Source organism: Eretmochelys imbricata, chromosome 12, assembly GCF_965152235.1.
Source record: "Eretmochelys imbricata isolate rEreImb1 chromosome 12, rEreImb1.hap1, whole genome shotgun sequence".
NCBI classification, from domain to species: domain Eukaryota; kingdom Metazoa; phylum Chordata; order Testudines; family Cheloniidae; genus Eretmochelys; species Eretmochelys imbricata.
Genome location: NC_135583.1, coordinates 37,816,190 through 37,829,360, shown reverse-complemented (window position 1 = coordinate 37,829,360; position 13,171 = coordinate 37,816,190). Strand labels below are relative to the sequence as shown.

The 13,171-nt window shown below is 45.0% G+C and overlaps 1 protein-coding gene across 1 annotated transcript in view; it reads right to left on the bottom strand.

The window, feature by feature from the left end:
• JPH3 (junctophilin 3) overlaps positions 1-12,727 on the bottom strand; it is a 114,099-nt gene extending 101,372 nt beyond the window's left edge. The window contains exon 1 of the mRNA XM_077831285.1: positions 12,346-12,727. Coding sequence (XP_077687411.1) covers positions 12,346-12,727 — 382 coding nt within the window. The remainder of the gene's footprint in view (positions 1-12,345) is intronic.
• Positions 12,728-13,171: the final 444 nt, after the last annotated feature.

Here is a 13,171-nt window from a genome sequence, read left to right as displayed (position 1 = left end):
TGTGCACATATACACGTGTGTGTGCCAGAAGCAGAAAGCATCAAGTGGCCACCTTATTTGGACTGTGGCTCAAATAGTGTGTGATGCCCTATTCATCTTTGTGTGTGTGTGGGGGGGGGGGGTATTTGGCTTGTGTGTTTAAGCTGCTTTTTGCCCCCAGGGGCACCCTTCCCCTTGTGGTCCCACCACTGTCACTTTAACCCAAGAAGAGTTTCCCTGTGTCAGGGCACAGGGAGCTTTGCTCCACTCTAAAAAGTGAGAAAATGACACCAGTCAATTGCTTGTACCTTCCGCCCAATATCTGCACCAATGACAACTGCTAATTTGACACAAAGATCTTTGATCTTTCTGCTCATAGATCCACTTAGGGAGCAGTCACTCCAGTGCCTGAAGCTGCACTAGAAGTTCTACCAGTGGAAAACCTGACCTGCAATAAACAGCCCAGTAGCTGCAACAGAGGACTAATGGGATGCTTCTGAACTGCCCATGGCTAACAACACATGGGCAGCTAAGGAGGGCTGCAGAGCTCCACCTAAAATGGTGATCTAAACCTATCACTGGAGTCACATAGAGGTCTAGGAAGAGCCGCAAGTGATGCTTGAGGCACTGGATGAGGTTCAGTGACAGTACAGTGTATGCAATGCCAAGAAGACATGGAGCCAGCTGCAGACTAACCTCCTCCCAGCCCTTCCTTCGATTATATATGTTCAGACCATGACTAGATTTTACTAAATATGGCCACAGTTGGGAAGAGATTTCCCAACACATCATGGTATTAAACCACTATCAATGTGGGCTAACCAGGTTGGGTATATTCCCCCAGGAATATTTGACAGAAGTCACACCAGAAAATGACACATACATTTAGCTAGGCTCACATCTGTAATGGAGGAATCCCTGCAAACTAATGTATACATTTTAGAGCATGCCTGACAATGGCTTCTAAGGCATTTAGGCTACATGCTTTGAGAGGCAAAAACTCAATTTGCTCCCCACCGTGTACTGTAAAATACAAATACATTCTTAGCCTTTCTGCCCACCCCACTAACCCTGTATCTATATCCCATCCTCCCCCATGAATCTTGTGTGTGTTTCATTCATAACTTCCTTTTCCAGCCAGTGTTTAGAGGAGAATAACTTTAAAAAAAAAACTGTGGTTGCTAGCTCTAGTGAGTTGCTGCGTTTCTTAAAGTCTCAGTTCCTAGAGTCGTGAGAATCTCAGCTTTCATTTTGTAAAAGGAAATCTCTAGCCCTCTATTTGCAGAGCAAAGGTGGAGGAAAATGATCCCCCTAAAGGCAAATCAAGCCTATTTATGGGGAGAGGGGAACTATCATGATTTTAAAGCCAATCTCACAATTCTGGGGGCCTGACCGGGGTTTGCAATGATTGTTGAATGCTTAGGGTTGACAGCACTGGACTGCTCAGTTGTGCTAACTCCATGTGAAGTTAGTGGGAATTGAGCGAGTTAGGCAGCTTGCAGAAATAAGACCCATAACTGTCCCCAGGAACAGGCTGACTGCTCTGGAGGGAGCTCACATGCATGCTTCAATCCAGGCTTCCTAACAAAGCAAAGCAACAGCCCTACAATCAGAGCTATGCGGGTGAACCCTCAGGGACCTGTCTGCATGATGCGGGGGGAGGAACATATTGGGCTTTAGCATGTAAGATGCTAACTGCATTAAAATACATTCAGCCTCCTTAATATTTCTAATATGCTTCTCTCACAAAATACAGTCGAATCTGGCTAATTCTCACTCTGCTAATCCTCCAACCCTATAATCTTCCTCAAAACTCTGTGATCTCGCCACACTTTGCAGCAAAGCTTTCACAGCAGCTCATTGTAGTAAAGTCTCGTGTTGCTAAGGCCTTGTCTAAATGCAAAAGTGGTACTGCTTTAACTATACGGGCACGCTCCCCCTTAGTACGGATGCAGATATATCAAAATAAAGGTGCTTTACACCAGTATAGCAGAGGTCCCCAAACGGTGGGGCATGCCTCCCCCTAAGGGGTGAGGAGGACCATTTGGAGGGGTGCAGCTTGGACCTGGGCCAACTCCCACAGGGATGGAGAGGGGGTGCCACCTAGCTTGGCTTCTGGCCCTGGCCCTGGCCTCAGCCCCCCTTACCCCTGTCTCCCCTTCCTCCAAGCTGCAGCTCTGTACCTGGCCCCAGTTCGGGGAGGGGGTGGCATGAATAGGGCAGGGGTGGGGGTCCAACCCTGAAAAGTTTGGGGACCACTGCATTAGGGCCAGAAGTGCCAGTCCTCCCACTAATTTCAGCATAGCTTGGGGGTAGGGGGGAACAATTGGCTGCCATCCCCACCTGCTCACCTCCTGGGAAAGAGCAGCCAATCAGGAGACAGGCAGAGCTCTTCCCTCTCCCCTCAGCAGCTGAGAGGATTTTTGGGGGGCAAGGAAGGAGGGAGCAGAAAGAACGCAGCAGCTCTACTTCCCTTTGCCCCGCTGTGAACAATGGGTCTGTCTGCTTCCTGCCCTTACCAGGCCTGGGAAGGGGGAGTGGGGTTAAGAATCCTGGGAACTGCAGCGGGGCACCTGAGGGAAGGGCTAGAACAGATGTAGAGGCTGAATAATGAATGGCTGGGGCTGGAGAAAGGGCAGGGATGTGTGGTGATGGGGGCGGCAATTAATTAATGAGATGTTTGGGGAGAAGCTGGGAGCTCTGCACCCGCAGGCAGCCACGAGATTCTGCAGCGAGGGCCAGACTCACTCAGTGCAATTGGGGGAGCTGGCGACGCCAATTGGCACACCACTCCACGTGGGGGTGGGGCAGGGGAGTTCAATCAAAAGACACACCAAACCCCACAATTCACCCTTTTTTTTTTTTTAACTCCTTATTTTGGGGCCAATCCCATGACGTTTTGGAGGAGGAATTTGTTGTTTTTAACTTGGGGGATGGCAATCCTGAAGACTTAAGAACATGCTTAACTGACTGGGGCTACTCCTGTTTTAAAGCTAAGCACATCCTTATGCCTTTGCAGGATCTGGGCCTTCTACCTCCTGATTTATGCCTACTGCCCAGGGCTGAAAAAGAGAGTAGCTGGGAAGAGAAAGCACAGTAATAAAATTCTAGACTCTGGGGATGAAAATAACCCCCTTGGTCTATCTCCTTGCCAGTGCCCAGGGCCGTTGTCTGTGTCCACATTTGCTAGGGCTTAGTTTGGTCTAGCTTTAAATAAACCAAGAGACGGGAGCTTCCACCACTTCCAGCCTCAAAACTTCCTGTTTATCCTTGCTGGATCCAGTGGCTGGAAGTTGAAACTAGACATTTTCAGACTGGAAATGACACACAATTTTTTTAGCAGGCAGTGAGTAAATGAACACTGGAACAATTTATGAAGGGTCTTGATGGATTTTCCATCGCTGGCAATTCTTAAATCAAGAGTGGATGTTTTTCATAAAGTTCTGCTCTGGGAATGATTTGGGGGGCCGGTCTCTGGCCTGTGCTATGCAGGAGGTTGGAGTTGATGATCACAGTGGTCCCTTCTGGCCTTGGGATCTATGAATCCCTCTCCATCATCGTAATCTCTTTTACGCTGTCCTGCAGGCATGGACTGACTTTCTCATTCCAGTGCATCAAACCCCTCACTCCCCATTCAATTCCACCTACAGAGACCCCCAGTTCTTGTACACACTAGCCCACCTCAGTGTAATACCCTCCCCAGCACAGCATGGACTCTATAAACACATAATGTCTGTGTCTCATGTTATCTACATCTCGTTGTTACGCTGTAAGCTCTTCCAGACTGAGCCAGACCCTTAGCTGGTGTAAATTTGCATGACACCATTGGAGTCAGCTGCGGAACAGGCTCCATCTCCTTATTTTTGTGGTTTGTACAATTCCAAGCATGTCAACATTCAATTAACTAATAATAATTCTACACATTAATATATCTCAGTATCAGAAAGTATTATTTTCCCCCAGTAGTCAGTTACCATTTCCTCTTTCTTAGTTTCCTCCCATTATTCCATTGTCCAATCCTGAATAATTCCTCTGCCTCCCTGGTGTTTACACCATTCTGATATTTTTCTTCAGTCATGTCAAGGGTAAAGCAGAACATAAATGTTTATCATGAATGCTAATCCCAAACATTCAAAAATCATGAGATGGGTTCCTGCTTGCTTTCTTCCTCCCCACCCCTGCCAAATCATGAGATTTGAATTAAAAACCATACCATTTTTAAAAATAATACACATTGGGTTCTTTTTAGTTGGTTTCTGAGCCTTTAATGGCCACCTTTTCGAGCATTTCTCTACAAACTTACTTTAGAAAAAAAAACAAATGAAGCTGAGAATCTCACAGAATCACCTGATTCCAGAAGTTGGGGCTTTGAGGAAAAACACTAAAGATCACAAGAGTCACAATAAACAAGTGATGGCAAGGCTGTTTTATAAGGATGTTCCAATCTTCCCATTTCAGTTGTTCCTATGATAGATTATTTTTTGTGTGAGTTTTGGTGCTGGCAGGAGGTGCCAGATGACAGCCCTGGACGCTGAAGGTCTCTCTGGGTACAGCGCTGGGTGTGGTAGCTTAAGCAACATCCTGCTTCTGCAGAACACCCTGTGCTCATGTGCTTTGACCCTGGTTTGAAGGGATAACCTCTAGGAGTAAGAGGTGAGTTCCGTTTCCAGATCTCTTCTATCCTTGTGAAAAGCCTCCCCTAAAAAAGGAGCCACGAAGCCCCACTAATGATATATATTTACAATAGGAGCAGGGCTGGGCCCTTAGAGGGCAATGGCAAAGCTCCCACTGACTTAAATGAGGTAGGATCAGGCCTGACATTCTGCGGGAAAATGTGCCCTAAGGTAAACATATCTGGTCCTTTTAGACGAAGCTCAGCTGAGCTGCTCAGTTAATAATGGACTTTAGTGTTTAAAATCTAAAACCCCCTGAATGAAATTGGCAAGAAATACTTGGAAGCAGCACGGAAAGGAGAGTACCAGCTTCTCTAAAATGCCTGTAATCTCCTCCTTGCTTCTTCTGAGTTTTGGCGGAGAGCAAGTGCAGCATCAATTTAACATCTGATACAGTCTGTGTCAGGGGACTGTCTCCTGCCCTTGCAAGAGCAGCCTCAATGATCTAATAGGTCTTTTTCTGTCTCTAATAGCTGTGATGCTGTATGAGATGGCAGCACTCCTTGGCCCTGATATTGCAGACAGGGAGGTGGTCTGGCTAGTACTTTTAGCACAGAAACCTGCCTTCTAGTTTTATGCTACAGTCTTGACTCTGACACTAGCTCATTATGGCTCCAATCCTGGACCACTGAAACGTGACTAGTCCCGCTATAGTCTGGGGTCTCTGTGACCTTAAGCAATTCACTCCTCATCTATTTGTGACTTTGTTTCCACCACCCCTTGTAAAATGGAAATAATATTTCCCAACCTTGGTAAAGCACTTTGTCTTGTGTTTCTAAATGGTCATGCTGCAGGGTTCCAGCCGAGCTCCTGCAGGGGTCAGCAAGGGTTTCCTCCACCCCACATGTCTTGCAGTGTTGCCATAATTTTTTTTAATCTCCTTCCACTGAAGCATCAGGGATGGCCATGGCCAGAGACGGGTCATTGGATTGTGAGGTGGCACTGTGCATTCTTTCTCTCGGGTGCTTGGCTGGTTGGTTCTTGCTCACATACAGAGTCTAACCAATCACCATATGTGGGGTCGGAAAGGAATTTCCCCCACGTCAGATTGGCAGTGAGCATGAGTTTGATTTTTGCCTTCCTCTGCAGCATGTGGTGCAGGTTACTTGCCAGGATTATCTAGGTATATCTCACTTCATCATTTCCCTGCTGTTGTAGGGGTCTCGCGTGCCTCTGTCCTGCCCATTCTCTGCCTATGGTACACAATAGTCTAGTTTCCTTTGGGCTGTAATACTTGGGTCTAGTTTCAGATGCTGGGTTTAGTGTGTGGGTGCTGGCCTGTGCTATACAGGAGATCAGACCAGATGATCTGGTGGTTCCTTCCAGCCTTGAACTCTGACTCTCTGACTTTGAGATCTTCTGAATAAAAGCTTCAGTCTCTGCTATAATAATAATCATTAATAATAAATATTCAAAAAGGGATTGGATACTTCTGTGGATATCTGGATATTGTACTTCTGTACAATATCCAGAGTTAAACAATTAACAATGACAGATTTTGGAAGCAATATTAAACAGTGTGCTTCAGGCCCCAAGTTTGTGTCTGACTGTTAGGTCTCATTCTGGTCTCTGTGTGGGGCAAATTATCCCACGTCTGCCTAATGCAGGATTCTTAAACCTTCCTCTGAAGCATCTGGGGTTACTCCTCATCAGAGACAGGACACTGGACTAGTCTGATCCTGTCTGCAAATTCCTGTGTCTTTTTGTTATTACCTGGGCCAGACTCCTATTACTTGAGTACCTCTCTGTGCTTTGAATGAAGTAACATGTTATGTGTGTCATTTAGTATTTTGATCATTTTTCTGTTCTGTTTTAATTATTGTTCACTTCTTATCATTCTTGTATTTTAAGCATGAACCATACCCAGTAAACTTCTAGGCAGCTGGGTGCTTTATAAATAAAGCTATTATTGTAATGAAATTAACAATAATTATTTTAAAATCATCTTATTAGCAGCAATTAGGTCTTCGCCTTTGGATTCTGTAGGAACCTGAATATTTAAAGAACACTCAGTATTTGTGTTTGTTTCCCACTGACTTTTTAAAATGCTACAACAAGCCATTTATGGGAACAAAATAACTTGAGAGCTGACACTTCTATGGCACTTCTGCCATCCAGGATATGAACAGCTCTCATGTAAATTTGTCCTTGTGGGTGGTTGGCTCCTTGCAGCATTAAGAAAACCTGTGGAAAAACATCAATGCAAATAGCAATACAACACAGACACTAGATTCTGCAAGCACCCTTAATGGCAATATGCAGCGTTAGTTTAAAACAGATTGTCTCTACATTAAGGAAAATGGGTCACATCCTCTTCTCTGTTGCATTAACTTCAGGAGGGTTTGAATGGACGTAACTGAGAGCAGAAATTGGCCCTAAATTTGTAGACATACAAGGTAAATGTGGGCCCTCCACCCAACATTCCTGTTCCATCTCTACTGCACCCACCCATTTACACCTTTAGTTCATAGGATTTACAGGGCAAGGACTTAATTTCATTCTCTGGCTTTTGGGGGTGGGGGGTAGGTATTTTGTATTTTCTTATAACAACACTTAAAACCTTTTGTTTGTAGATCTCCGAGCATTCGACAAAAGCAGCATTATAAGTATCACTATCTCCATTTCATAGATGAGGAAACTGAGTCATGGAGATGTTAAGGGTCTTAAGCCAGGCTAAACATGGCAGAGTCAAGTATGGAACCCAAGCCTCCTGACTCCAAGCCTCATCTCCCATCCACTGAACCAATCTGCCCCTTGGGTGGTGATGAGTCACTCCTGTGCTAGGCTCCAGCCAATCCAAAAGCCAGGAACTGGTCTTGTGACTCTCAGACCAGGTATTGAAGCCTCACAGGAGGAACAGCAGCTCAGTCTGCTCAACACCACTCTGGGGCTTGGAACTCATTCCTGCCTGATAGTGGCAACAGACTCCCCAAACCTTAGTCCTGCTCCAGCCTTGCACCAACCCCACCCTCGCCTCCTAGGCCTGACCATACCCAGGACAGTTTCCGACACCTCCATCTTTTTTCTTACTGGTTGCAAAGCACTCTAGACCTCTATGGCAGTCTTCCAAAACAGTCATGAAAATTTGCTAGCCCAGGCACAAAATCAAATTGCTCACCCGTGCTTAGTGGAAAATACAAATGATATTGCACTTACCCATCAAATAAATTATTCACCCCAGGCATGTGGACAAGGAGAACTTTGGAAGACTGATATTGATAATAATCCTTTGGGTTTGGGATGGCTGTGTGGATGTAAGTGGTTTATAAGACATACAAATTATTGGGGCCCAAACAACCTCAGATGTTTGCCCCAAGACTTCAAATACCAGACTCCCATATAAGTCCTGCTAAAATCACCTACGTATGGCACATAAGCATTCTTGCAGTTAGCCTTTGGTCTTCTTTTGGTCATTTATCCTGCCCTAGTGTTTGTGGTATGATAACAAATGGAGAGAGAATACGCTGAGAAACATTTCTTATTGCATGAAGCATCCTACACAGCGTTTATGATGGAGCACGTTCTCTGGAGTTAAAAGAATGTTCACTTGATTTATGCAAACTATTCACCCCCAGGTTGTTGGCTTGTAAGGGGTTTGTTAAAGAGAGACCTGGAAGAGCTACATGGACCCTTTTGTAAGTGTCCTGCAAAGAATGGAGGAGTAGATATTTTCAGCATGGGCTTGGTGAGACGTGCCCATTCAGCACAGTGCTACTATCTCTCTCCAAGGTCCTGAAGAGAGACAAGCCAGTCTTCAGAGACTAGATTGATTGAGCTGTGGGTTTTTTCCCCTTGAGGTTTGGCGAGGGTAATTCAAATTGTGAACGTCAGTCAGGCCTAATCACTACTGTATCAATTAGCTATTTTAAGAGGGTGCTGGTTCTTGGTATTCTTTACCCAACGCTGCCTCAATTTCCAAATATAAAGTAGCTAAAATTGAGATGGGTAGGAAAGAAAATAGCTTTTAAGGCTATTTTTTTAGCAGCCATTTTTAGGCCTGAGATTAGCAACATTAAATTTGATATTTGCTTAATTTCCCTAACCCCACCTCTTAGTAACCATTGTTTTAGCAACTAAGAAAGAATCTGCTTCAAAATACAAAGCTTTTCCTGCTAGCTCGTGTTTGTTTGTTTTTAAAGGATTTCTGTACTTTATTTTCTACTTGATTTGTGGTTTGGTTCTTTTTTATAATTTCTCTTCCTCCCCTCTGCCCCCCCCCCCCAGTTCAACTTGCGGGAAATTGTTTCACGTTTTAACCAAGCTGTACTGAGGTTTCAATTCAGTAAAGAACTCAATGGAACAATTCACTTGCTTTAAGTTGTGCCTACAGTAATGTTCCTTGATGAATCAGGGCCTATGCCTTCAAAAGATTTCTGATCGGTAGCTCCGTAAACAGCAGATCTGATTCACATCTCCATTAATCCAGTTGTATGGTAGTATAACTCCAATGAAGTGACACTGGTGTAAAACTGGAGTAACCCAGTGGTAAATCAGGCCCAGTATCAGAATTTGACATAAAGCAAACAGTAAATCATTCATTTGAAGCCTGTTTATGAATGGGCATAAGTAGGAGTCTGGGCTAGAGGGCAGGAAGGGTTTAGATTCAGAGGAGTTGGGGTATGATATCTTTGCAAAATATGGTTTGTGTGGGAGTTATATCTATGGGACTGTGCATGGAAGTGAGTGTATCTGTATGCAGCAGGGGTGTGTGTGTGTGTGTGTAAATGTCAGTGTGATATGGGGAAGGGTGTGTTTGCAATGCTCATGGTGGGTGCATGTTACATGCATGTGGTTCTTTGTTTGTGGGACATAATTATGTGGTCTGAGTGGATGTGTCAGGGAGACTGTGAGCATCTGTATGGGGCTGAGGGACTATGTGGGTATGTATGGCAAGACTGAGCATGTGCCTGGTGATGAGTGTGTCTGTGGGAGGTGTGAGAGTCTGTGATCTGCATACGGGGGATGTGTGTGAGAGACAGGTGTGAGAACAATGTGTGTGTTGGGCAGGGGGAAGACACACATGTCTGTGAGCAGGACAGGAAGAGTGACTGGTGGAAACAAAACTGAATTCTTTGCATGCCATATCCTAAATCCAAGCAAAATGCACAATACATTTGTGCATTATTCCATGCAAAATACGGCTTCCCAAAGTCAGCATTGGCAGGGATCGCTGTAGCTGTGAGACTTTTGCTGATTCTTTGCTGCTTTTCTATCTACTGTTGAAGAAGTAAAATTTTGAGCCAAAACCCCTCATTCATTAGCATCCTGTTTTCCAATCCCTGCTACCCATTTGGTGATCCCTCATTTAGCACCAGTTGATTTACCATACAATGCAAGGGACTGAAGTTTAGTATTGGTGGCAAGCAACAGATGATGGGACAATGATTGCAATGCACCAGAAAGTGACTAAACTAATAATTTGGCTAGATTAATGAGATGCACATAATTTCCAATAGCTGCCTCTTTCTTATGATAGCCAGATAATTATTCTTTCAATATAATGACTGCACACATCTGGACCCAATTATCCAAATGCATGGTGATCATTTAGATTTAGCGCCAGGAAGACGGGAGATGCCAGATCTGGCCTTTTTGCCCAGACAAAGTGGCGACATCCATTCAGGAAGGGACCAGGGCTTCTTGGTACCCAGGGATGCTGGAGCAGAGTTCACCTAAGTGCGATTTCTATTGGGTTCAGTTGTCCCAAGGTGAGCATCAGAATGAGATGTTATGAGGCGCTGTGCTTTGAAAAGAGTACAACCAGTTCACTGGAGTATACATTTTGTGCTTTGTAGTTTTTCTTGGTAATTGCAGGCCTAACCATAGGTACCACTTTACATAGTTATCTATCACATCCTTTTCCCTACCCTTATAATTGAAATAATTTTGCTACAGATGCCATCCTTCTTTTTTACCTAGCAATTTTCTTAACCCTTCCTAAAATAAGACACTTTTTTTTTAAATCCCAAGCACAGACTAGATGGGGATGAAAGCTTTGTTTCCGGCAGCTTCTTGAGAACTAAGAATTGCTCCTAGTCTGCCCCCAATTTGACTCTGGTGCCCTTACTTCTCAAAGAACTGTTCCGCTGCAACTAGTCACGGGCATGCATTGCTGGTGACTGCGTATTCTGCATGCATGCACGCTCGGCCAGTCTGGTGACATGCAGTTCGCAGAGCCATGTAGTTTGAGACTTTTACAGCCTGACTTCAGTCTGTCTCTACTGAAAATGTTGTTTATCAGGGCCTAGATGTCACGAGGGGCATAGAAAGGCAGTACTGTGGTCAGGTGCATACCGAAGCTGTCCAGATCCTGTCCTAGCATTTCAAGTGCATAAGAAAAAAATCATTTCCAAACCTAGATTACCTCTGTACAGAAGATTATCAGTATTTAAAGATTGCTTCACAACACAAACCAAACAGATTTAAAATGGGCTCCTCATTCTTTCCCAGCTATGTGAAGCAGAAGGCTGCAATTGTATTTTCTTTTGGGGAAAACCCTAGCAGTGCAAAATTATTACTTTTAAATAGATCATTCTGTTTCTTTTTGGAAAAACTAAAAGCTGTTTCAGGTAACATTTAATGTTGCCTTCTTATCTTATCACAAAGCAGTGAGCTGTGTTTTCCAGAGACATGTCTTGCAAGAAGAGCTTTTTCCCAGCTTCCAGGAAGACACAAAATTGCAATGTTTATGAGACCTATCTCAGTCTGAGAGTTCTGGAAAAGAACACCATTGGAAAGCCCAGTTTTGATAGACACACACCCAACAAAAACAACAGGCCAGCCTTGTTAATTCCATTGGCTTCTAGCAGATAGGCCTGATTATTCTTATGGTGGCAGTTTAGATTAGATGGAATGATACAGCCACTTGCAGCAGAAATACAGCTGTTCGGCCTTAAAGCCTGTTAGTCTGACAATTTTTGATCACCCTCACTGAGTTTTCTTGTTTTTATTTAATCCTCATTTTCCCTCAACATTTTATTAAGCCATGCTGAGAGAAGAGCTCTTTCTATCCCTCTGAGCCCCTACAAAATGCATTAAGCTGTAGTGAAATAGGAGCATAAGAACCCTGTTTGAATGAAATTATCTTGCCCAGTATTATCAAGTGTAGGTTTGCATTTGGAGGGGACAGGAAGGCGATACATGGATGTAAAGATCTGACCCTTGCTGAGAGCATTTGCCATCTGTTTCTTATAGCTAGAGTTTCAAATATCTGTACAAGATCTCGCAGCAGTGCAATGTCCATTCTATCCATGGCTGCTTTGCAGGCTTGGTGGAGATCCTACAGGTTATGGTGGTGCAGTAATGACTCTGAATCCAACTTGGCCTATCTCCTTTCAACTTGGCTACACTGCCTCCTGCTTTCCCGCATTAGATCTTTCTCCCTCTTGCTCCCATACCCTCCTCTGAAAAGCTCTGGTCATCTAAGTAGGGAGAAAAAGCTTAGAGCCCCATTGAACATATGAGGCAGCTTGTGGCAAACGCTGGGATAATGCCATGCTGGGCTGGTTTTCCTGTACCCTGTAGGAAACTGGTATGATCATCACTTGCTCCCAACTAGCAGGCTGCAAACTCTGAGAGTTCAGCCCAGGCAAAGGGTCCCTCTTATGGGGGAGGCAGGGGAGATTTCTTCTAACCTCTTATTTCCTTTTATCACGGCTTGAGCCAGCTCAGAAGATACTAACACATCACCTACCTCCATCCGAGTAGGTCTCTGTCCCGTAGCCGTCCTGTAATCCATTGCTCCAGGTGCCTTCATATTTGGCCCCATTGCCAGTGCATTCACGGACCCCGTACCGTCCCTTAAATCCATGAGTCCACTCTCCTTTGTACACCCACTTCCCCTTGCTCTCCACACCGATGCCATGGCGCTTGCCCTGTGCCCAGGTGCCCTGGTAAGTGTTGCCACTGGGCCAGGTGTAGACCCCCAGCACCTCAAAGCCGTGACTCCAGGAGCCGGTATACTCGCCTTGACCCTTCGGGCCGGTACAGATTCCGTGGCCGTGAGCCTTTCCGTCCTCCCAGCCTCCACAGTAGGAGCCTCCATCGTCAAAATTAAACCTTCCCCCACTGGACATGCATGTAATTCGGTTTGCAAAGCCCCCAGAAGGTGAAAAAAGAAAATGGCAAAAAAACCTGAATTATTATTTAATCAAATCTGAATGGTGCACCAGGTCCAGCGAGCTGCTTCAGTCAATTTCTTGGGGTTATTCATCCTCTAGGAGGATCCTCAGGATCAGTCCCTTCTTCTCCTGCTGTGGAAACAGTATCACACCAAAAAAAAAAGGGGGGGGGGAAGAGGGCGTGGGGGGAAATAGCAGCAAGAGCAGCAGCAGCTGAAGGGTTTTGGTGCAAACGACTCCACCTAAAAATCATCCAAGGCAGAGCCCAGGAAAGGGAAATAAAGGGGGAGGGGGAGAAGAAAGTGTGGGGAGGGGATGGGGGGGGAGACTAACTGCCAACAATTTTTTTTTTTAAAGAATCCTTCTCAAATCAGAAGACACCCAGGGTCTCAGCCCCAC